The sequence below is a fragment of the Anolis sagrei genome, chromosome 1, assembly GCF_037176765.1.
Source record: "Anolis sagrei isolate rAnoSag1 chromosome 1, rAnoSag1.mat, whole genome shotgun sequence".
NCBI classification, from domain to species: Eukaryota; Metazoa; Chordata; class Lepidosauria; order Squamata; family Dactyloidae; genus Anolis; species Anolis sagrei.
In genome coordinates, this window is record NC_090021.1 from 74491358 (window position 1) to 74517499 (window position 26142).

Here is a 26142-nt window from a genome sequence, read left to right on the forward strand (position 1 = left end):
TGTCAGGACAAAACTTTATACTCCCGCCTCTCGAATGAGACTAGCGCTCCGCTACGTCTTCAACCAACTGAATGGCACGCATTAAAAAAAAGGAAGTTATGCTGCCGCCCCCTGTATTATGTATTAATAGTTAGTCTGATAAATTATGTCAAGTATTTCACTACATATGAACATTTAAAAAAATGTTACAAACTTACAGAGTTCCTCTCTGTCCAGAGATTGCGCACCACCTCCAAATAGACCTTTGAAGAATCCCCTGTTTGGTGCTTCTGGTGTTTCTACTGGTGTGAAGAGTTCACCCAACATTTCCTTTAAAGAAAAACATTGATCAAAGAAAGTCTATCTGCCTTTTACAAAAAAGGCAAAAACTCTATTTTATTATTTTGCAGTCACAATTTTAGATTTTCATCTCTTAAAGAATCCATACATGTAGTAGTCTGATATCACCTTTCTTTCGTTAACATTTTAAGTTGCCCCTAAAGTTCAACTTTACACTTTTTCAAACAACTTAAAGAGATAGCCTTATATAGAGAGAATAAAATTGATAACATTTCTCTACCGCATTGAAAAGTAAACATTTATGAAGCCACATTAAAATAATTGTTTTATCATACACTGATGAATGATTGAGCAAATGAACTAGCAATTGCAAAATTTAAGTCAGTGTAGAAATTTGACTTTATTTATTGAATTTACACCTTCTCTTTCTACCAAGTGGATGCAGAACTTGCCTCCCTTTCTCTTCATTCCCCAAATTACTTAGCTGTCTCTACACCTACAAGAAACGGGAAGACTCACCCCAAAGCTGGCAATTCAGATTTTTTTTTTCCGTGTCAGGAATGACTTGAGAAACTGCAAGGACATTGCCCGGGGGACACCACACCCAGATGTTTTACCATCCTGTGGGAGGCTTCTCTCATGTTCCCGAATGGAAGCTGGAGCTGACAGAGAGGAACTCACCCCACTCCCCAGATTCGAATTGCCGACCTTTCGGTCAGCAGCCAGCACAAGGGTTTAACCCAATGGTCCACTGGGGGATCCTTGGCAATTCAGATGACATACAGTTACTTCTTTCACAGAGTTTAACCTTGCTCAGAATTAAGCAAAGTTAGGGAAAATCTGGTGTTTCCAAGAAAGTCCAAAGTGACGTTGGTGCTTTTGCTGTGTGAATCAGATTTGGCCTGGTCAGTTGTCTACATGGCAGAACTGACGTCACCCCTATTTATCATGTGATCAATAAAGAAGGGGAGATCAACCTCCTTCTTATTGATCACACGTTCAGTTGCTAATTTCTAACCTCAACGAAAGAGACAGTGCATCAGACAGGCTTACTGTGGACACGTTGGTTGGCGAGGAAGTAGCCGTAGCAATTAATCTGAGGCAAGTTATAGAACAATACTCTGCCTGCCCCAAGATTAAGTGGCCAGTGCAGATATACTCCTGCTCATTAGTAAGAAGAGGTGAAAATGTTGATACAATGTTCCAACTAAAACATAAACCATCTAGATACAAGCAAACTGGACATGATTTGTAATAGCTCATGGTTTATGTGGAAAAAACCATTTTTGACTCAAGTATAGCTTTCAATTGCTTCTCATTCTAAAGAAAAGATATGACTTTTAACCCATCAATAGAGCATTTCTTCAAAGACTGTTTTCCAAATTATACATTTATAAATATATTACTTTTTTACCTGCAGATTTTCACATGTTTCTTGACTGTAGGTGATTCTCTGAATTTCTGTAGGTGAGACAAGGTACAATGCTTGCCCATTGTTGGTGAAACAAAATGTTCTGGCTATCCGCATGTTGGTAAGTGGTAAGTAATATACATCCAACAGTGGCCTTAAACTTGGCAAACTTGAAACAAATACAAATAAAAATGGTTTAAAATGAAACAGTACTTACCCTATAGCTTAATACAATACTATAACAATTTTCTTCTTAAAAAACATACACTAACAACTCAAATGTGTCTAGCTTTCTGCAGTAAAGTATTAATTACATTGAGAGCCAGGCTGATTTGCATTTTCATCCTATAAACATTTTTGGAAATGGAGGGGACAAAGAGTTTATTTTTCTTCCTACTAGTCACTATGAAATGTATCTAATTCCCCATGTACTCTTTGCCACCAAGCTCATGATACAGTAAAGTAAACAGAGGATATAGCAGAGAAAGGCAGAGAGCCACTCTCCTTATAGATAGTAATTACAAACACAGCTTGCTCCTGCCTGGAAATAGAGAAATTTTAAAAAAGAAATATACAGCAATAATTGAGGGAACATGTCAATTGACAATTAAATCTCACTTTGTTGTTTTTATGTGCCTTCAGCTGAGAAAGAACTAGGGATTTTAGCAGACCACAATTTAAATGTGTGTGATTTGGTGGCAAAAAACGATAGTGCATAGCAAAAGAGCAGTGTCACTCTAATTTGCTTTAGTCAGACCTCACCTGCAATATTGTGTCCAGTTCTGGGCACAAGAGTTCAAGAAGGAGACTGACAAGATCTTCAAAAGTCTGGAAACCAAATTCTTATGAGGAACTGGGTAAGTTTAAACTTGGAGAAGACTGAGAGGTGATATGATTGCTATTAAATATCTGAAGAGATGTCACAGAGCAAATGGAATGAGTTGTTTCACTAGAACATGAAGCAATGGATGCAAATGATATGAAAAGAGCTTATTAGAAAGAACTTCATTACCATAAGGTCTTTGAACATAAGGTGGGTCAGCATCTTTCAGGAGTGCTATTGTTTTATAGCTGCATAGCAGGGAGCCGGACCCAATTATCCTTGTAGCCGCTTCCATTTCTAAAATTCTGTGATTCTAAGCTGACAGTGTCATGGTGACTGTAAAATTTATTTAGAAGTGGTTTACCATTGCCTTTCTCTGAGCCTGAGTGTGACATGCTCAATGTCACCCAGTGATTTTTTTTTATGGCTGAGCAGAAACCCAAATCTTGGGCTCCTGGAATCCTAGTCCAACACTACATCATGGTAAACTAGGCTAGAGTATTACTTACAGTAGATAAGTAATATTGTTAAACTTGCTCTCAGTTAGTCCACAATGAGAAAAGGACAATCTCCAAGGTATAACCTTCAACCTGAAGGTCATAGAGTAAATGTCTGCTTACTGCTGTGAAAATTTCTCCCCACCTTCTTTTCTAACTCCCTACTTATAGGATGATCTCTGGCCTTCAGGAACAGAGTGAGTGAACTATAGGGAAAGGGAGGAATCAGCAATCCCCATATTACTAAGGGAAGAGTTGATTTGGCAGCATCCTAGATTTTGCTGATTCCAACCTGCATACCACACACAGGTTAAAGGCTGGTAGCAAGTAAACAGAATTATAAAAGTGGTTGACAAAGTACCATTTATACATGAGTCATGCTGATATTGTAGATATATAAAGTGATCAAGAATAGCATCTGGTTAGCATATGAACAGAAAACTATTTCATAGTATAGTTATCATCCCTGGCCCCACACCAGGATGTTTAATTTCTCAAATCTTCTAATATTTATATATTATATATATTATATTTTGGTCAAATATATATATTTGAACAGCAACATGCTTTTGACTGACTAAAACTCTTGAACATTTTTAGAATCCCATAAAGAAACACATGAATTATTTCATTGCAATCCAACTCGATTCTATGTTACTGCTTATCTTTCAGGAAAATAGTGTTTTACATCAAAATTTGCATTATGTATTTTAACGCAGACAGTGAAGAATAGAAAGCATGAATTAACTTTCATTGCCATATTATTCACAAATTGTACTAGGTCACATAACAAAGTAACATGTTGGATTGCAAGTGATTCAGCAAATAGATTGTGCTTGATGTATGTACAAAAGACAGACATACTGCATGACTCAATTCTGTATTCATCACTTGTATGACCTTCAGAGTAAAGAAGGCCCTTCTCCTCCTTGTGCCGTTGAAGAACATACACATGGCATTGCTAGATAGCCAGCAATTTTAAAAAGTGTACAAAAGTAGGAATACAAGAAAAATGTATTTAGCCATAGTTCATTTGAATATTTGTGTCATACTAAGGCTGAAACAAACCCACTGTTTTTCATAAACAGTTTATCTGTTTGTAGTGAACACATATAGAGTAACTACTGTGTATTTTCCTTTTAGAATTTTATGCCTTACCTAAAAGTCATTATATGTCCATTGGCACAGAAACAAGCAAGGCAGATACTGTTACTCAGTGCCACTATATCTCCACGAAGAACGAACGAAGTCTCTGTTATATTTTGCTTATAAGTACAGTTTTGTGAGGGCAGTGAAATAACTTTTGCCTGCTTTTCAGAACATATCACTGCATATTGGTTTTCACTTATTTCCTGAGAGGATGATGGAGACACGGAGACAGGCCGGCGTTTTTTCAACTTGTCCTTTTCATCCTTGTCTTCAGGTACATTTTGTTCTCTCCAAGGTTCATATGCTGGTGGAACTAGAGATCCTGTAGTGTCCAGAAAAGCCATTCTCAGGATTGCTCCTTTAAGCCTCAAAATGGTTCCTAGAATACAGAAATTGATAATTTTTTCTAAAATGCCTGTACAAAATTATGACAAAGGTGTATCTCCTCTTTTGGACAAATATTTCCTCTATGTGTTCAAAGTGCATTTTAGAATGGTGTGAACCATTCTTAAAATTATAAAGTTAAATAGCTCATGACAAAGAGAGCTGGCATTTTCAAGACATTAAACATCAAACTTGAGCAGTGGTTTCCAACCTTTTTTTGACCAGGGATCACTTTGACCAGGGACCACTTTGGCCAGGGACAACTCTCCAACATTAGTACCAAAAGAATTACAAATCAGGTTTTGGTCAACTTTAGATTTGGTTTGGGATGCTGATTCAGAAATCTGCATTGGATAGACCACATCAGCCCTAGTTTCTGATACAGAACATATGTCATCCAGTAATCACCACATGTTCGCCCACAGAAAACCTTATTTAATAAGCCCTGGAACTATAAGAGGGTTTTGCGAAACCAGTGGCTCTCGTTACAATGGTGTCATCATGATGAGGCCAAGGACCATATTTTAGTTCTTGTGGACTAAATGGGTTAGTTCAATGGGAGCGACTGAACTAGAGAGTCCACTTGGAGCCATGAGAAAATGAAGCCAGTATTCCTTAAAATCTTTTTTTTTTTGTTTGAACTCCCCATTCCCCTTTTGTATCGCTTATCTTTTAACTCTTGCCATTATGAGTAAAAATGTATAAAAGATCATTCTAACAGATGTGTTTGACTTTGGGCAGTAAGCATTATATGTCAGAAACAAAATTCTTCAAAATGAGGACAATGTTATTGGGATATTGATTGACTCAGACATTGGCTTTCAGGGGGAAAAAATGGCTAAATGTGTCAATGATTCCACCAATAAAGGATAGACTTGTACAATTTTTAACATCAGATATGAAAACATTTCTGCACAAAATCCAGAATCTTACAGAATGTGATTTTTATTAGAAGAAAAATCCTTATATCTGTGTCTGCTCAAAAGACTTTATATTTATTTATTTATTTATTTGATGCACTTATTAACCGCCATTCTCAGCCCTTACGGGCGACTCATGGCGGTGTACAGTACACATAAAAAGACAGTTACAAAGGCCAGTATCAACAACATATAACTATACGACAAATACAAACTACATAAAAATCCGCTTCGTCTCTTAGTAGAATCATAGCCAGTCTCATCTTCCTTATACCATTCCGGTTCTCATTACCGTAATGTTGTTGCTTAGCACTTAATTAAATGCCCTCTCGAACAGCCAGGTCTTAAGGCTTTTTCGAAAGGACATGAGGGAGGGCGCCTGTCTGATGTGTGCCGGGAGAGTGTTCCACAGCCGGGGGGCCACCACCGAGAAGGCCCTCTCCCTCGTCCCCGCCAGCCGTGCCTGTGATGCAGGCGGGATCGAGAGAAGGGCCTCCCCAGACGATCTCAAGGTCCTCGTGGGCTCGTAGGCCAAGATGCGGTCAGAAAGGTATTTTGGGCCGGAACCGTTTAGGGCTTTGTAGGCCAAGACCAGCACCTTGAATTGGGTCCGGTAGCAAATCGGCAGCCAGTGGAGCTGGGACAACAAGGGCGTTGTGTGCTCCCTGCTACCCGCTCCAGTTAGTAACATGGCTGCCGCACGCTGGACCAGCTGAAGCTTCCGGGCCGTCTTCAAGGGCAGCCCCACGTAGAGAGCGTTGCAGTAATCCAGGCGGGATGTGACAAGAGCGTGTACCACCGTGGCCAAGTCAGACTTCCCGAGATACGGGCGCAGCTGGCGCACGAGCCTAAGCTGTGCAAATGCTCCCCTGGTCACCGCTGAAACCTGGGGGTCCAGGCTCAACGATGAGTCCAGGGTCACACCCAAGCTGCGAACCTGCGCCTTCAAGGGGAGTGCGACCCCGTCCAGCACAGGCTGTAACCCTATATCCCGTTCGGCCTTGCGACTGACCAGGAGTACCTCTGTCTTGTCTGGATTTAGTTTCAGTTTGTTCACCCTCATCCAGACCGTTACAGCGGCCAGGCACCGGTTCAGGACCTCGACAGCCTCCTTAGTAGCAGGTGGGAAGGAGTGACAGAGTTGGACATCATCTGCGTACAGATGACACCGCACCCCGAAACTCCGGATGATCTCACCCAGCGGCTGTTGTCTCTGTTATAATCATAACAGAGACAAATAATATACACATATGTATAATTATATAATAACAATGATATACATAACATAATAAAATAATAAGAAACACAAATGCATAGAAATGAAACCACTATCTTCCAAGTGAATTGCTGCTGTTATTTTTGTACATTTTTGTGAAATACATACCACTGGGGGACACAATTACTGGCTGAAGTAACCTTTGCTCTCCTCCTGGGGGTAAATTCAATGCAATGACCAAGACTGTGCCCAAAGTCGTCCCAACCCATAAGCATGGTGAAGGTGTTGTGTCAGCTTTTCGTGTGAAAGTCTCACAGAAGTGAAGAGCTGAAATTGCTTCCCGTGATTCCTTATCAATGCTTGTTACGCTAGAACTCCTGGAACGGCTGAATGAGTTGTCTTTAACATCTGAAAGATTTTATATTAATTAAATTCACTGCCAAAGCAGCCAACCTTTCCTTTTAAATATTCAAAATATGTTAAACACTTCACTTAAATGACATCTCTAAAATTCAGTTCAAGAATATTAGGTCAATTTCACAGACTACATGTTTAGATGAACACGTAAGACTCTGAAACTGCACATTTAAAGACACAGTGTGAATGAGAGAAATGTGTTTGGAAATACAGATGAATACTCATGAGAGAGCTAACACTGACTACAGCTGCTTGTCAAGTTCAGAGACAATAGTGAACAATAAATAATGACTCCTAGCATATGTTATGCTTTAGATTATATTACATTTATCTTTTTTTTAGACAGGACAAAACACAACTAAGATTAGGTAACAGCTTTTTCCCCAAAGGAGATAATTTAATATTGTATGTTGCATCCTTTCAGAAATCTTCTATCATTTTCCATCTGACTGGTGATACTGGATGCTATGACCTATACCGGAGAACTGTATAAACTCTATCACACACACACACACATACACACACACAAGTTCATGCACACCAAATAATTAATCTCCATTTTAGTTCAGACAATAGGTACTCGTATGTGTTTTGTTTGCCTACTTAATCTAGGTTTAAAACAAAGAATCAATTTGCTGATAAATGTTGCAAAGATAATTATTTTAGTATTTATTAATATTTGCTAATTTAATTTATTTTAAATATTTTTATCCTTGTTACCTGGTCAAAATTGACAGTTTACTTAATTAAATATATACCTTTACAGCCCAATAATCTACATGTACAGAAAAGTTTAGTGGCTGCATTAGAGTAGGATAATTATTTCTATATAACATAAGGAATAAAATCATTTTAGTGTTTATATAGTATAAAGAGGAAAAAATCAATGATGAAATTTCGTAATTCAGAAAACCATCTACTTTCCAACAAGATCATATCATGTACTCATTGGATAGGCATATCACTGATGATGTTTTCAATGGATACTGCTGAGTTGTTTTAAAAATATGTTCAAACTGTGGTTTTTAATGTGTTCTCAAAATCAAAACTTTTAAATTGTATTATATATGGCCTTTGCTATAAAAATTATTAGACACTTCTAAGTTTCATAAACAGTGTCCCTATATTAGGAGAGTTGAGGAAAATAAAGTAAATAATAAATAAATAAATAAATAAACACTTTGAAAATTAATAATAGTAAATAAACATTGTGCTATACTGTAATTCCCAAAATCCGTGACAAGGCAGTACTCATATACCTTGAAAGGACCTAAGGTGTAGCTTGAAAAACATGTCACCCTCTTCATTGAGTACATCACTAAAGCAAAGCAAAAAAACAAAAACAAACCAAAAACCTCCCACAAATCCTTGTTCCTACACCATGTACTATTGAATTAACAATGGGACCATACTAAGCATGAGCAAGAACATGGGATTTCCCTCTATGTTAAAAAATATCATTTAGATTTAACATCCACTTTTAAAAATAAACTCTGTAATTCCTGACCAATTAAATTGCATTATTGATTATAATATCAATTTGATCAAAAGCATGCTTGCTTCAAAATTGAACTTTTAACATACTGGATTTAGCCTTTTAGTTTCTATGTTTATTATCTGTGTGCTTTATAGAGTAAGAATACAGAATATAGCATTCACTCAGGCACAGTTAAAGAAAGCAGTATACTTGAATACAATAATTCAAAATGAGGTTTAAAACAGCTTAGCTCACTGTCTTCCTAATACATGTACATGAATTGATTTTTCGGGAGTTGGTAGTCCAGTCAAATGCTGTCTTGTCTTAAACTAGATTCCCATTGATCTAAAAAACTATTGGTCTCAATACTGAAGCTGAGATCTTAAAAACAATCAACTACTTCCATAAGGTAAAGGTTGTGGTAGCTGTTGCTTTGCCTTCAAGGTGTTTTTGGCTTATGGCAATCTCAAGATGAACCTATTACAAGGATTTCCTGGTAAGATTTGGTCAAAGATACATTTCCCTGACGCTGAGGGAGTGTGACTTGCCCAAGATCACTTAGTGGGTTTCATGGCTGAAAGGGAATTCGAATCTTGGTTTCCAGAGTCACAGACCAACACTTAAAACTGCTGCACCATGCTGGCTCTCACAAGGCTGCTATAGATGTATTTCTAGAATTGCATTTTGTGCCCTCCTCCAGACAAGGAGTGTCAAAGAATGCAGTTTTAAACCTAAATTTGTTAAATAGTTTATATATTAATGTGATAACACACCACTGTTTGCAAATAGCACAAAAAAGTTCCAGTGTTCTCTAGGCAGTTGTTCACTGAAGATATACTCTACTTGAATTAAGATTCTACTCAATTAATAGATTTTTTGATGTTTATTATGAACTTTTAGCACCAGCCTACTTTCAGTCATATTCTATTTATTTCTATTTATTTCTGAGTTTATGAGTGCCCTACATTTTGTCAAAATCACTTAAGGCAATACACATAATTCTCTCCCCATTGCTTTATCTTCATAATGTTGTGAATAAACCAGAGTAACTGTTGTATTTAATGTTACACAGTGAGCTTTATGCGATAATCTGGAGAAGAACCCAGATCTACACATATTTGATGTGATGCTCTAATCAATTCATTGGATTGGCTTCTACACATTTGCACGGAATTTCCATAGATGATGTGTGTATGTGTATGTCTTCTCAAAGATCTATGAATATACACTTTCTGTGGCCACACTTCCATGTCTTCTAAGAGGAATTAGAAGTAGTTCCAGCCAGGAGAGAAACATTTGACAGACACGCACTGCATATCCACCAAATATTGGTATTTAAGGCAAATAGACATCTTTGTTCTTTCTTAGAAGGTAAAGCGTCAAGCTGGTATTTTGTGTATGTCTTCGCTCATAGCCTTTTAAAAGATTATAAACATCATTAGTATAGGCTTTGAACAAATACTTACCTAACTCAGGTTTCAGTTCAGTTGGTAAGCTTAATTTTCTAGACATCTTTGCTGAAAAATAATGTATAGTTTTTATAATAAAGCTAGATCGATCACATTTTAAAAGAGTATATGAAAGAATTAAAACTCAAGTCTTCAAATTAAGAATTCATATACAATACTTTTATGCAAGGAAGGTAAGCAAATTTATACATATATTTATAGTAAGTTTTAATTTCAAGTGTACAATGCGAGTATGACAATTTCTTCAAAATTTTGATTAGAAACATTATTTTTAAGATTTGTAGCTTCATTACTATCTTCATGATGGTATATTAAACCTATAATTCTGTATGAGTTTCCCCCAAACTAGAATCCTAATTAGAAAAGTTTAGGAAGTCAACAAGTAACCAAGAATTTTAACCATCTTTCCAACTGCCTTTGTTATGCATCGGAATACTGATGGCACAGAAAATTTCCAGGAGGTTGAGACACAAAAAATGGTATTCCAAGGGGGAAAAAATAAATTCATAACACAATTAAATGTATAGATGACAAACTATGCTTCTGGAGAAGACTGCTCTCCTTGCCTCACTATAAAGGCCAAGGCAGCTAAATACATCACTACAATGGGGAAGGAAGAGAGAAGTTCCATCAAGTAGAACTGTCAAGCACAGGGATAAGACATTTTGCAGGAGCAACCCTGACTTTCTGAACTGGAAATTACTATTGCTCCTAAATTCATAGGGGTGATACTTTCAAGAAGAGCTTGTTCCTCGCCTCATTACTAAGGGCAAGATACAACTGGAGTAAACTGTGTATATATTTCTGTCCCTTGATCTGGAATGGTAGATCTAATTGTGGAAGCCCACTCTTGCTCTTTGGGTAAAGTATTTATTCTTACATACTAGTAAAAACCATTTTGTGATATTTAAATCTTTTCAAGAACTTTATGTCGAAAAGCAATATATAAATATCTTAAAGAAATAAATGGAGTTTATTTTTTGGGTATGAGTGAAGCGCTCAGCTTATTTCAGCTGCATTTTACTCTCATTTATGCTTTATTTAGGTTTTAGGCTACTCTTTTAGAGTTTATTTTATTGTTTTATGAGTGACAAAAGATTCTATTATTTGTTTGCTGATTTTAATTTTACTCATTGAGAAGATAAGGTGTGAGAGTAAATATACAATCTATTATTTTAGTAGGTTAATTCTTATTTATTAATATAACTATATGAGTTAGAGAAAATGTTTTTAATGGTGTGTGTTTATTCCTATTTTTTAAGTATCATTTTTATTGACTTGGATCACACTCAAGACCTTACAGCCATAGAGAAGACAGAAACATTGACAGAACGCACACAAGTAAAATGTGAACCTGTAAACAGTTTACAAAGTAAGAGTAAAATTTCAGTGAGCACTGGACATCTGAACATAGGAAACTGCTAAACGCATTAGTAGTGAAATATTTGAAGCAAACTTCAAGTAAACAAAATCCACTCTGCACCCATTATTATGAAGTAGTCAAGCAAAACCAGCCAACAGCTTGCAAACATATTGGTGAGGGTCAGACAAGTCCACTCTAGGAGATTCAAAGCCTGGAAGTACCAGTATGCTATGTATGGTAGTGGTATTTCCTACATAAGTCAACCTATTGTGAAATAAGGTAGCAACCTGCTATACACCAATGTTCAGATCTAATGGAAGAGAAAAGTGACATGACCTTTTTAATGGCATCACTCACTATTTAATAATGTAATGCATAATGCTCAGAACCACCTGCTTAAAATGCAATTGAATAAAACAAAGATGTCACCCAAAGAATCTGGTATTGAATTTTATGAAGTCAATAAGGATTCAAAATTACGATTAAGGCATCTGACAACAACACATGAAATGGAAGAAAAAACTGAAACAACCACTTCCCAGGAATTGCACACTTACAAGTTTGTTGTAATTGTTGTGTGCCTTCAAGACTTTTTTGAAACTATCATGGGTTTCTTAGAAAGATTTGATCAGAGCCTTTGCCTTCCTATGAGACAAAGAGTGTGACTTGCCGAAGATCACTCAGTTTATTTTCACTTGAACCCTAGTCTCCAAAGCTATAAACCACTGAAAACATTTACTACAGAAATGGTAGCAAATAGCATGCATCCCACATGGGATATTTTTCACAGTAGCTCATGGATAAAGTCATATATCAGAATTTCTGAATGCACAATAGCTATACTGCAGTCAAAATTGAGAAGCACACAGGTAACTGCTTAGAGGTTGCACCATTTGCCAGTTTTGCTTTTCTTTATCTGTTCGGCAGAGCTTGTGATATTCCAAGACAAACACAGCTCTTCATCTTTCCTCTTAGAACTAAGAGGCAAAATGCTTTAGCCAAACATAAAGGCTTTTGGAGAGGCACCTCTTTAACCTAGGAAAGTATGAGGAAATCTCAGTAATGGCTTCCTCTTTCCTCCTTTCTAACGCTTCTCCATAGGCAAGGAACTGTGAAAAACAACCTTCTTCAGGGGCACTTGGCAGTCTTTGTAAGGTCCTCGGGGAGGGCAATCTACTCCCCTGAAACCCAAAAATTACTTATATCTACAGCAAAGCCATTTATTTAACCCTGGTGGACAGGGAAATGTATATTTTAAAATGAGTAAGTAAATAATTCAGTCATTTGTGCTGCCACAGTGCGTCATTTCAAAAAAGGTGAATTTGGGTAGAGAGAAAACGTTGAACAATTTAGAGGAGGTTAATTAACTGGGCAGTTAAATAAGGACATAAGAGATAACAATTACACATACGGGCAACAGTACTTGATCTTATCCAAAGTAGCTTGGATGTGTTTCCCAATGTCTTGATGCAACGTATGATAAGTACCTACAACTGAATTTGCTATACTTGAGCCAAAGATCTGGAAATATGGCAACAAAGAGAGCTTGACACAGCTTTCTAAAGTGAGACTATACTTTACTGTCCCAATAAAGTTTTGATTGGAGATGTTTTTAAATCCATTAAGACAAATTTGATAAAGAAAATTAATATTTGTCTATAGCTGACAAAATGTTCATGACTCCTTCCTTTTTCTGTGAAGGCATGCTTACTCTTTACATACAAAATAGCTAATATTGTTGGATCAAGAAAGAAAACTACTGAGAGGTGTACACAGTCAAACACACTACAGTCAATCAACAAAGCATAATCTTTCTGTTTCCTAGTACCACCATATAAAAACTTATTGGAATCTTATCCCAGGGGTTACTGGTGGAATAATCTGTAATCCACTGTGCCAATGCACTTCGCTGCCAAAACATCCACATTGGTCCAACACAGATGGCATGATTGGAACAGAAGTTCAGCAAGATATTGCTCTTCCTTAGCACAATAAGAAATACAAAAGCTGCTCAGTGTTCTTAAGATTCTTGTTAAGTGAAAATGAGAAACTTTAATCAAAATTTTAATTGAAAAATGGATTCATAGAATCATAGAATAAGAGAGTTGGAAGAGACCACATGGGCCATCTAGTCCAACCACCTGCCATGCAGGAAAAACACAAAGTACCCCTGGCAGATGGCCATCTAGCCTCTGCTTAAAAGCGTCCAAGGAAGGAGCTTCCACCACAATCTGAGGCATTATGGTATTTAGCTAGTAGTAAAATAAATTTGTTGCCATTCAACTTGTACCATGGATTATCTGATGGGAGACACTGATGTATATGTCATAGGCTGGTATAATGCAGTAACATAGCCACAGCAGGAAGCAGTGTATGTCCCCATCTCCATTTTTATCGGAACATGATAACTGTTGAGCTAGATAAGAAAAAAAGGTTGACCTTGCTCAGTGCCCTATAGGTCTAACATGGCAACACAGTTTCTTAGAATAAAGGAGATTATAAGCAAGAAAAGATGGCAACATGCATCTTCATCTATAGTAGTTAGTGAATATCATATCTGAAAGTAGAATGTACATTTTGGGTTATGTTAGCACGTATTGAATAAGCCTGTGGAGTCTTTTGCATTCTTTTCATCAACATATATGCATTAGGTAAGTTGGTTATTTTTACATTGTAAAATGCTTCCTTTCATTAAGAACCTGCAGATTATTTGTTTCAGTAGAAAACAATTTTGTGAAAATAATTTTCCACTCACTTTCTGCTACTAAGACAAAACAAAATGTGCCATATTAATGGAAATTATTTTCACGTAAGTAGCTTCTGGCTTTAGCTCAATTCATACCAGTGTGGGATGATGTAACCTCCTATTATAGCTTCTTTAAAGTAGCATCCTTTTCTGCTTTGCTAACAATTAAATCACAAAAATACAAGAAAGGGCATCCTCTATGCCAAATTATCATGGGAGCTAGTGATGATGACATAGGAAATGTGACTCAATCATTCTGCAAAATTCACTTTTTCAGCCTTACTAGAACAGCATGGGATCCAGTATAAGAAAACAGCAATTGTACTGCTAAGACTATGTATGAATCTGTATTTATTTAGATCATTTATACCCCATCCTTCTCAACCTCCAAGGAGGGACTCAGGGTGGCTTCCAAACATGCAACAATTCAGTGCCAAATATAATATAAAGCATAGTAAAATACAACCATATACATTAAAATAGCTATAAAATATGCATTAAAACAGTATTGTGCATACTATCTTAGAACGATGAAGTTACCAATGACAAAAGGTATTAAGTAAGCTATCTGGCTTATTGTTAAAACTCTGTATTATCCACTGTGGATTTATCTAGTTCTGTTAGGATGGTTACCCATTTATTCTGTTAGCCAGGTTTGCAAATATATTTTTTCAAGCACGTAATGTATTGCAAATATCAGCTTAATCTTCCTACCAAATTTTAATTTCAGATAAGGACCAATGAAAAGAAAGCATTTATATTACATGTTGACTCCTTTGCAAACTTCAGATTACAAGGTCAAATTGATTGTTTTGTCACATTCACAACCAAACACATAAAATTTTGTTAGATGCTTTGAAAATGGTGGTAAATTGACGAAGTCAGGAAAAAAGCGCAGTTAAATCATCAATTTATTGGATAACATGCTGCGAAAAGGCAAATTTAGAATGGAGATAAGCAATTACCTGATATAAATAACATTCCTACATAGAATGAATTAAATCTGAATATAAATAATCAGAAAGTGAATGATAAACACTCAAATTGTTCCTATATATGTGGATATAGGATTGTATTTAAACAGATGAACAATATATTTTCCAAATTATATCCCCAAATAAAAGTGAAACATGATGATCATAGCCAAGCAGGAAGGCATTCTTTACTATTCCATCTGTTAATCCACCATCCACCGTATTTATGTTCTTATGAGAAGAGTTCAATCCACCTTATGCATATACTGCAGATGTTACAAAATGTTTTCAACTTACTGTTTACCAATATAGAACCAGATATACAAAAATGTGACTTTTTTCTAAATAAGGAAGAATTCTCTCATTCATCTGAGCAAAAACCAGTAATGCAGAATAAACATTAAGGCGGAGTGGATATATTTTTCCAACTCTGCTTTAAAAACTTGGAAGACCTGTGTTACAATTGTGCAGTACTGCTTACAGGATTGAACCCTTTTAATGTTTCTAAGCAGAATCCAAAACCTTTGGAGGAAGATGTAGATATATAAATGGACAAAATTAAAACTCCAGTATCACTGATCATGTTAAGCATTGAGCACAGTATATTAGAAAACAAGCAGCCCAAAAGAACACCTTTTATGTTAGGATTAAACAAATAATGCAATGCACCTTGTGTTGTTTTACTGCATAGCCAAGAATAAGAGTAAGGTACTAGGAAAGGAGCAAAGGATAGTTTGTTCTAGTTCCTACCTATATCACTGGCTACCATCTTGGAAAACTTTCTGCTTTTGGTTTTCACTGCAAATAATATTTTGATACAAAATGTCAATTTACTAAAAAAAAAGATGAGCTGATGAAAGGAATGATAATACTCTTAAAAATAAAAATACTATACCCTTTTCTATAAAATTATTCAATGTTTGATCCTCATCAGAATTGATGGGAGAACCAGAACCTACATGAGTGAAGACAAGAATGAAAGGCACATACACATGGATATTCACAACAAAGGATGCATACAAAACAGTTATGACAGCCTGCAAAATTAAGAGGAAACACTATTGAAATCTACATCTTCAACTACCACTTTTTAAAAACAATTAGAGCTGATATGAGGACAGACAGAAAAAAACCCTTGACTCTCCCATTTTCTAGTAACATTTCTAGTCAAGGCAGAACTGCATACCTGAAAGAAAAATGCAGGTAGTACATATCTATTCATAACAAGAGTAGGCAGAAGGGAAATATAGTCTGACAGGGAAGCAGCATTCATATTAGCAAAAATATCCACAACAGAAGGAAATATAATTCACATTTTAAATTCCATTTGAGGCATGTGTTGTCAGTAAAATTCAGAATCAAAAGGCACAGTATTGCTAGGGTCCAAAGTGTGCTCATTATGCCTACACTGAAGGTTTACTTCGATAGTGGCAAAGTGCTATTCCATCTGAAACAGAATGGGTCTGAAGTATGGTAATTGACATATATTACAGATGAAAACCAGCAAAAACATGGTAAACGGAAAAGTATTTCTGGTAGCTGATTTCCCCAGCCTCATGTTCCATCTGATGGTCAAAGAACTGAAGAGCTGACAGGAATTGATTAGGAAAGTTTGTAAGGTACTATGAATAAGAAATAGATTTTTATTTTTCAAGTCAAACCATATGTATGCTATGTACGTAGGCAGCATACCTCTTATCGTTCATACTAGAGATAAACAAGAGGAATAGCTATTTCTATCTTGCTTTGCTTATCAGACTTTCAGAGCCGTTTGCATGCTCAGTGTCAAGAGATAAGCATGCTGGATGAAATGCATTCCCAGCATGACCCAACTAAGGCTATTCTTACATTAATAACAGGGAAGCAAGAACTGCTATTTTCAACACTGTGACTTACTATTACCAATCTTAATTTTATCAATATGAAAACCAACTACGGCTACAGATTTTTATATCTTACACCTTATAACTGAAAAAACTAAAAATGAACACAGAGTTTGCAATACTATTTCAATTGATAGCAGAAAGATTCCAAATGTTTTCCTATGAATAATTTACTTACTAGTAAAATGTATTGCAAAAGAATATTTCCCAATAGTGATCTTGAACTACTACCTCTTCTGGTTAAGCACAGTGAAGTGATGTGATTCCAATCTCGGTTGCATTTTAACTAGGCTCAGGAAGGTAAGGTCCTCATATTTTCACAAAAAAATAGAAAATAGCTAGATTTATTACTATTTAAACGGGGCATAAATAATCTGATCTCCCCTCACATGTGTTGTAAGCAGCCAACAACCCCTCCTTTCAGCAGTAAGAGTAGGGGGAATTGTTATCCTTTGAAGTCCCTAGGCCTCAGGCAGTACAGGGATGGCAGCAACAACACTTTACTTCATTTCCATGTAGTATTGGAACACCCACTACAGCCAAGGGATGAGTATTCTTTGCTAGATCTAGGTAAAACATGGCCAGGGATGACCTCAAGAGACATCCCATTTTAATGAAAAAACCAAACTTTTCATCCTAAACCAAACAAGACTGAACATGTCTTCACTATTTTCTCTGCAGTATCAAGCCTATTCATTTTGCAACAACATATAAATAGTAATACCTGCAATAAAAGCAGCATGATGTTCTTCTCTATAAAATAACTTTGACAAACAAAATGTTCTTGCAATTCTAGCAACAATATAAATTGGGCTTTGTGAGAAAATAAGCACCAGACTAAACTGCAAACTAGTTTATGAAGTGTTAGTGCTAGATCAATTAGTTTGAATTAGAGTGACAGAACATAATTGATTTTCAGTATTTAGAAAATATTCACCTTGATTAACTCATAGTTCATGTGGTTGAAGATGACTGCATGAAGTTTCTGAGACCTATATTTCTATTGTGAATAATCTCTTCTTGAAACTGACAGATCAAGGGAATTAAAACATTTTCCCCTTATATTGAAAATTTCCATTGCCAATGCCGTCTATACACTGTAAATAATGATAAATATATAAGAGCGGATAAGTGAGTGGATCCGGCTTTAGGGCAAATTTCAAGCCAACAACAAAATATTCACCTGATAAAGAAATATTCGTAGGCTTGTGTACTAGAACGGGGTATACAGAAAAACACTGTCAGAGTAAGTGGTGTCTTAGAAATACATCTTCTATGCAAACTCTAAAGCAGAGAAATCTGAGTGATTTGAAGCATTATTTAATATCACAGTCTTTACAAGAACAAATAATTACCTGATGTGGGTGACTTGCAGCGATCCTCTTGTACTGTTGTACCTTCATTAATATCACAAAGACCAGCTGTGAAATATAAAGTACATTTTCAAATTTCAAACAGGTCAGTTTACATGTTCTAATGCTGCACAAAAGTCCCAATACACTCACACATTCCAAGAGGGGAATAACTGATTCTTTTAACTACTAGTCTAAATTCGTAAGCTATAGGGGGGAAAAAAACCACTTTGATTCATTTCCCATATTTTCAACCATAACTCCAATGATTTCTGACTATTGCCTATGTGAGCTGTAACTGATAATCAATGTAAGGGCACCTACTCGCCTACTTATTTGCTGTACTTTTACAGTGTAAATTTAGAAAAAAAGTTGATAATGAAGACACAGGGAAAGAAAATACATATCTGCACAAACAGTATTTTTAACTGCAGAGTTTTAAAATGTGTCATCCCTATATAAGTGTAAGTGGACTAGTTTGTACGAAGAAAGAGACACACTCATTATATTAAATAAATTTAAGTATCAAACCACTACATTAAAATTAAGCAATAAAAATTTATAAAGATCTATACATGAAAGACTGATACAGACTCACAAATACACTGTAAATTAAGAAACACTGTAGTCTTGCAACTATAATATAAGAACAGGTATGAAATAGGTATATAACCTAAAAGAAAAATGCAGTGGCTACTTCAATGGACTATAAAAACATTGCAGTTTTTACTGAAGCTTTCCTTTCAGCATAACAACCAACCCATGCCAATGGCAAATCAATTTCTGTGACTTCAAGTCGCCAGTCAACATGAATTTCATTGGGTTTCCTTATACAAGGAATACTCAAGACATAGTTCTGCTAGTTACTTCTTCTAAAATATAGCCTATAGCACCTGATATTTGCTGTTGGTATCCCATCCAAGCCTTTACCAGATCTGACTCTGATAACAACTTCCAAAATCAGATCTGAGATCAGGAACACAGTAACAACTAAACTAGTAACAATGATTTCATGGTATCTCATACTAAGTACATGTTCAGTGGAAGGCATGGTTTATTAAATAAATAACATGCTCATTATATCATTAGTGTTATAGTGATAACTGGGGGACAAACATTATCAAAGAAGTGTCTCAATTCTGGTAATGTTACAGCTTTCCCACATACATTCAGCATTACCATGAAGACTATGACCAGATCTCTTTTCTTATTTTAACTGCAACTCTCACAACAGCACCAAGTACTGTATTTGTGAAAATTCAGCAAAAACTGTTCAACTATGGGCAATATATTTCTGTTCAAGTATACCTTTAACTCTGTAATTCACAATGGTTTGTGTTTGAAGACTAAAGAGGACTAGGTAAACCACTGTTATGAACTCATGAAAATCTGTGCCAGTGCAAGGAATGTTGAGGTCAAAATTCCCTTGCAGAAGAAGAATCAACAAAGCAAAAGCTTCTGAGAGAAGAAAAATCACAAGGAGGCAATTTGCGTTGGCGTGAGTGGACACATACACCCTTGATCTCAGTTGCTACCTCATATTTTACTTCGAACATACACAACTGAGTTCAGGAACACAAACGTTTGCTTGCCATAAGGTCTGGGGGGTGCTCTCTTAATTACTTTTGATATGATCTTAATAAAATTAACTAACCAACTAGAATAATAAAAGGAAGCAGATGGTTTAGATATCTTTTCTATATAGAGATCTCTGCCACTTGTTACAATATGTTAGATCTCTGTGCATTTCTGTACAGCTCTGTGGATTTTTATACTGCTTCACAATGAAATAGAGAACAGTCAATGATTACACTTCCTCTTGGAACAGCTAGGACACAAGAAGCTGTATTTGGACAACACACTGCCTAATATTGGATAATTTTGTTTCCCTGGTGCCACCATTTGCAATTCCACCTTTTATAGTACTTGTCTATCTACAAATGCATCTTGAAAAGCATTCAGTTCTCTTTTCTAAAACTGTATAAAAAATAAGTGAAATGTGCTTTGAAAAATCATCACAAGTACTATAGTTGACCTCTCTTTTGAACATAAAGGTAAAGTGAGATGAACATTTGACAAGCATGTGATTGATAGTAATTACTTGGCAGCCCTCAAAGATGGAATAAAATGTATGATTCTAAGTTATGCCAAGCATTCTCACACATACAGTTGAGTTTCAGAACCAAACTCCCGCTACACATACACCCATCAGTAAGTTAGGTGGTTTGCAAGAACAACCACTGATTAAGAGCAACAACAACGTATAGCAATCCTGGTAGTCAATAATGTTTAAGTGTAACCATGGATCTCCAACACTGCAAGAAGCATACTTTTGTTTGCAAGAATGAAGTAGAGGAGGACGAGGAAGATGATGAATTACGATTGAGCAGGTTATACAGTGTCAGAAACGTCTGGCTTGCATATGGTTCTGCAGCATATGTATCTCCAGTTAATCTGTATAGGCCTGATATATAGAGTTTCAATCAGTAGACTAAGACAGCATTTAGTAGTCTTTTAAAAATAATGTTAATGCAATTAGACTTATATGTTCTGCTGGAGTGATCCCTTCAAAACTTAAGGAACCCTGCATTCCTTATATGGCATAAGTACTTCATGCTACTATTTCTTAACAAGGACTGGGTATGCTTCATAATTGCATAAAAATAAGTAAGGTGAATGTTGTATTGGATTCAGCAAAAGATGAGAAGAGTTAATTCTTTTCCTCTTTCAAAGCAAACACATTTTTGGCTGTAATAGTTGCAAAACCTGGATTGAAAAATGTGGGGGACAACTTCAGAAGTAGATCTGGAACTGATTCCTAATTACTGTTTCTGATGACTGCAAGCATCAAAATAAATTCAGCAAAAACGGCATCTAGATTTGTTGGGTTGAGAGTCAACATTTAAAACTATCCTAAGGGGTAGCAAGTGTTCCCAAAAACCAGCTTCTTAATTTGCTTGAAATTTATCTTAATCAGCAGTGTATATATTTCTGCTGCTCCTACAACTTCCAAAGGTACTCATACTCTAAACTCTTTGCCTAATAATAGATAATCAAGTTAAACCTAAATAATCTACAAGAAATGTAGTGAAGGATTGCGAAGCACAACTAAGTATAGACAAGTTTATGACCAACACAACATCTGTGCTGAAGGCTTCATAAAAGTATAAAAGAGCCATATCCTTTTAGAGAAATATTACCTCACAGTGCTGTAAAACTGTGGGAAAGTTCTAGGCCAAGATCAACACAGATGTGAAAAAAGAGATGCTAGTTATCCTTTCAGCATAAGATGATTTTGATGCCCATTAACAACTTCCAAGTAGATGCTGGTCTTATGTCAGAGATAGCTGGACCAATCCTGATGATAAGTTTCCCTCACTTAACTGTTTGCTGACTATAAAGATGATAGGCACGTTCTAGTTTTATGTGCACCTGACCAAAACTTTGGCTCTTGTGCTCCCCTCAAACCTACCTCTTTTTCATCATACAGTTAGCAAGACTTTGTTGTCATTTCGTCTTTTGTTCCCCTAACGATCTTGTTTTAGTCAAATTCTGGTTAAATAAGCTATCAACTTCTTAGTTTGCTTTATTTAGCAACCAGAGCCTGTTTTGAGTCAATGCATGTTCGAACAATAATAAATGAGCATTGGTGAAAAACTTGAAAAAGTGTTTGAAATTCTTTTGTAGTGCTGTTGTTCTAAGAAGATGTTGGAAAATTTATTGGTTTATGATTCTAATATATTGTCAAAAGCAGGCAGGGAAAGAGTTAAAAACAATGATAAGAAAGGTTTAGGTTTTAGTTAGTGTTCTTCGCTTAAGGCTTTTTTATTTTCAAAAAGTTTCTGTCATTTGTTAGTTTTTGTGATGTTTTATATAAATGAAATGCTCTGAGCTGCTCTGACTGATACATAACGTATGATGCTTACTGACATGACCTGAATCTACCTGCTGTTATATGACCAAGGGAGCTGCCCCCAGGGTCTCAGCTTTTAGCCTTATAATCTCAATATTGGGGTGATTGGCACAGCCAATCATTGATCCAAAATCTGAAGAGTCACAACCCCCCCCCCCCTTTACACCTGTTATGGATTCAGGCACAGTGCTTTTAGCACATGCAATGTTATAAAACATATTTATTCATTTTATTAATATAAATATGTGTATTTTGCCCTGAACTCAAAGATCCCAGGCTGCTTGCAATAAAATCAATTACATTTAAAAAATACTAAAGTTTTTAAACATTAAAATATACTTGTTTCTTAATTAAAACAGACAATTTAAAACTGGTTAAAAACAGGTAAGTGCAATTAAAAGGGCCTTCTCAGTGACGGCCCCTCACCTGTGGACCTCTCTACCCTGTGACATTCGATTGGCTCCCTCTCTCTTGTTCTTAGAATAAAACTCAAAGTCTGGTTATGGGACCATGTGTTCAAACAGTAGAGGCAGCAATTCAGAATGAGACCCAGTTTGTGTGAAAGACAATGGAATGATCTGGACTATGATTTCAAACCTGCCTGATTTAAACAAGGTTTTAGTAATATTACGTTTTAATTGCTTTTATCGTTTATTACTGTTTTTGACATTGAATGAATGCCTGTTGTGAAGCCGCCCTGAGTCTCCCTCCGGGGGGTGAGAAGGACAGGATACAAATATGTGAAATAATAATAATAATAATAATAATAATAATAATAAAGAAGCAACACTGATATGACAACAGCAACCTCTGAAACAAAATGCAAATGTGTGTAGAATTCCTTTGCAGACTTGTCTAAAGAGGAAAAAGTGCAATGAGATGAGTGGCTAAAAGTAGAAACTAACAATGACAACTGTGAAGATGTGTGTCAAGTTCCTTATTTATAGGTTTAGCTAACCAGAGAAAACAACAGAGATTAGTTATCTAGAAATCAACTGTACAGAAGACTAGATCCTGAGAGCAGAACCTGACCCCCAGTATGAATGGGTGGAAAGTTGTATCAGTAAGTTAATGATTGCAGAATTTCAGTAGCTCCACTCTCCATGAGAGATTAAATGAGAGAACCCTATAAGTGGAGACCCAAGGGTTTTTGTCTGTAATTGCTGTCCATTTCTTGTAACAATAGTATGCCAGATAACAGTATATCATTGCATAAAGCTTGTATTTTTCAATATAACAGTGATAAAAGCTAAACAGAAAAGGGTAAAGTAAAATACATTTCAGGATGTAGGAAAGCATATAACTTAAGCCAGATTACAAACACTTCATTGCTATGAGATGACTTACTTATATAAGAGGTGCGAAGTTGTTTCACAGACTCTGAATATAAGCTAGCAAGGCCACACATGCAAGAAGCCACAGCCAGCATGCCTTAATGAAGCAATGAGAAAGGAAACACAAAGACACCAACAAAGTATGTTCGGAGACAGAAAAATATGCTTTAAAAAACTTGTAGATTTGGAAAGGTTGCTACATATTTTCTTTTCATAACATTATTTTCCTCTAAACATTGCAATTCTATTCTCTAAGAGTCACAGAACACATTTTGGATTGCTTTCTGTACAAAAACATAACACTGCTTTGTCTGTGTTTCAGTTATTCCTCACTACAATTTACATAATGAGACAGGTTCCCATCGAACCTTGACCTGGCATGAATAAGCAAGGAATAGGTGCAAACTTTATTGTCATTCTTGCCTGTGGTCAGTGCAGCTAAACAACTACAGAGTTGTGCACTGCAGTTATTTATCATGCTACCTAGTCCCAGGTTGTTTCCCATATATTTGTTCTCTCCCAACAACCAGAGAAAGAAAATATGACTTAACCCATTTGTGCAGACACACCCAGAAAATAAACTTTAAAACATGAAAGAACCTTTTCGTTGATACTAATCACAAGAAATGAATGACAAAACAAATTCTTTTTGCAAGCTAAATATCTGATTCAATTAATTGTGGATGGTATTATTTTTAAATGAAGAATGCAGTTAATTGCTGCTAGTGTAGGTTAGTGTGCCTAGAAAAACAGCTATGGAAAGGAGAGAGAACTAATTGCTATCTCTTCAAATAAATATAGGTAGCAAAATATGGACAATACTTCAGATACTGCAATTTAAATACATAATTATTTTGCAGCATTTCATGTAAATAGATGTTATTTATATTTTTCATATGGAGTGATAAGTAAGATAGTATAAAATTTAACAGAATGGATTGCTTCATAATACTGAAAACTAATATGATGCATTTACATTGAAATGTGTTTTTCCCCAAACAATTATACTCATTTTAAATTGGTGTCTGAATTAACATCATATCATTTACACCAAGTTCTAAATCCTACTGGCTGTTCAAAGTAAAGAAGACAAATAATATATGGAATTTTATAGGTGTTGAATCATCATTTAGCAGTTTACTCAATGGCACTAACTGGGGGCTACAAAATAGGATTCATGTATATAAGCCTCACCAGAATGAGGTGAAATGCCCATTCCTTCCTCTCCCACCTCCTTATTCTTGTTTTGAGCTTGGGAGAGAAGGAAACAGTGCATTAATTTCCAAACATCCCATTTCTTACCCACTCCATCAAAACAGTTCCCTTACTTGCCCTTTCTCTACCTTTTATCTCATCTGCTTAACCTCCTTTCTTTAGCTTACTGATTCTCACATGGGTCCCAGTAAATGTTCTGGGGTGAAGCACTTCAATATTCAGTTTCTTGGTGGACAGAGGAGGCTTTACACAGTTTCTACTGCAAAACACCAGAGGGCCAGCTAAAACTAAAGAATCCTTCCTTCCCACCTTGCAATCTTTCCTTGCTACCTACTGGTCTGAAATGTTTGGCCTTGGAATAAATTATCATATTCTAAGGATAATGTAAAATAAATTAAAATTACTAACTATAGATATTTGCATTCATTAAAATAGCTTATGACAAAATTAAAAAATAATAACATATTTATTTATTATTATAATCCTCATCTGAATGGACAATTATATAAATTATTAACAGCATTGTTATAGATTAGTACTGCTCTGAAATTCTCTTAAATTGCTTTTTGGGAGGAAGATATTACTTTAGAGAAAAATATTTTTTCTAAATCTGCAAAATTGTACTTTGTGCTTATCAGTACAGAAAACTAACAAAATAAATAGAATAGTTGAAATACATGGAATCAGAAAGGGAAGACACAGGGTGGTGTGCATGTATGGGCCTTCAAGACATCTGACAACCTATGGCAGCCCCTACTGATTTCATACAGTTTTCTTAAGCAAGGCATGACCAGAGGTGGTTTTGCTGGTTCCTTCTTCTGAAACATGTCCTACAGTGATTGGAATTCTTTAACAGTTTCCCATTCAAGTACTGTACTACCTAGGTCTTACCCTGCTTAGCTTCCAAGGCTCTGTCATCATTAGGGTATTTAGGCAGATATGTTGAATGATACAGTCAAGTAAGGACTTCAGAAGTCATTGTACAATGAATTGTGAAGAAGAATGCTAAAATACAGCAGATCTCCCCAATCTAGAGTTTTTCAGATTTTTTTTTACCGAGATGAAAGTCATATAGTTCTGCAGCTATTACTTGACTGCAACTACTCACAGCACTAGCCAGTTTAGCCAGTAGTGATTATTGTGGGGAGTTGCATATGAATATCATCTGGCAGACTTCATGGTTTCCATCTGTTTACATCCTTCTGTATTTCTCAATGCTGATCATACTGGGTTGCACTGATGAACTGTCTAAAACATATACCAGATGGGGATAAGCAATGCACCACCACTTCACCCAGTGATTAGCAGTGGACTGTGGAA

General features: G+C 36.0%; 1 protein-coding gene across 10 annotated transcripts in view; it reads right to left on the reverse strand.

Annotated features, from left to right (window-relative positions):
• STXBP5 (syntaxin binding protein 5) overlaps positions 1–26142 on the reverse strand; it is a 136368-nt gene that overhangs the window by 16821 nt on the left and 93405 nt on the right. Inside the window, exons 19-28 of one of the 10 annotated variants that reach the window (XM_067466146.1) lie at positions 24802–24858; positions 23621–23704; positions 18364–18429; positions 16021–16080; positions 15876–15923; positions 10040–10090; positions 6848–7087; positions 4169–4538; positions 1694–1859; positions 198–309 (exon numbers count right to left, since the gene is read on the reverse strand). In XM_067466146.1, the coding sequence (XP_067322247.1) occupies positions 198–309; positions 1694–1859; positions 4169–4538; positions 6848–7087; positions 10040–10090; positions 15876–15923; positions 16021–16080; positions 18364–18429; positions 23621–23704; positions 24802–24858 (1254 nt within the window). The remainder of the gene's footprint in view (positions 1–197; positions 310–1693; positions 1860–4168; positions 4539–6847; positions 7088–10039; positions 10091–15875; positions 15924–16020; positions 16081–18363; positions 18430–23620; positions 23705–24801; positions 24859–26142) is intronic. The other 9 variants (XM_067466154.1, XM_060753527.2, XM_060753520.2 and 6 more) reach the window with 9 other exon arrangements.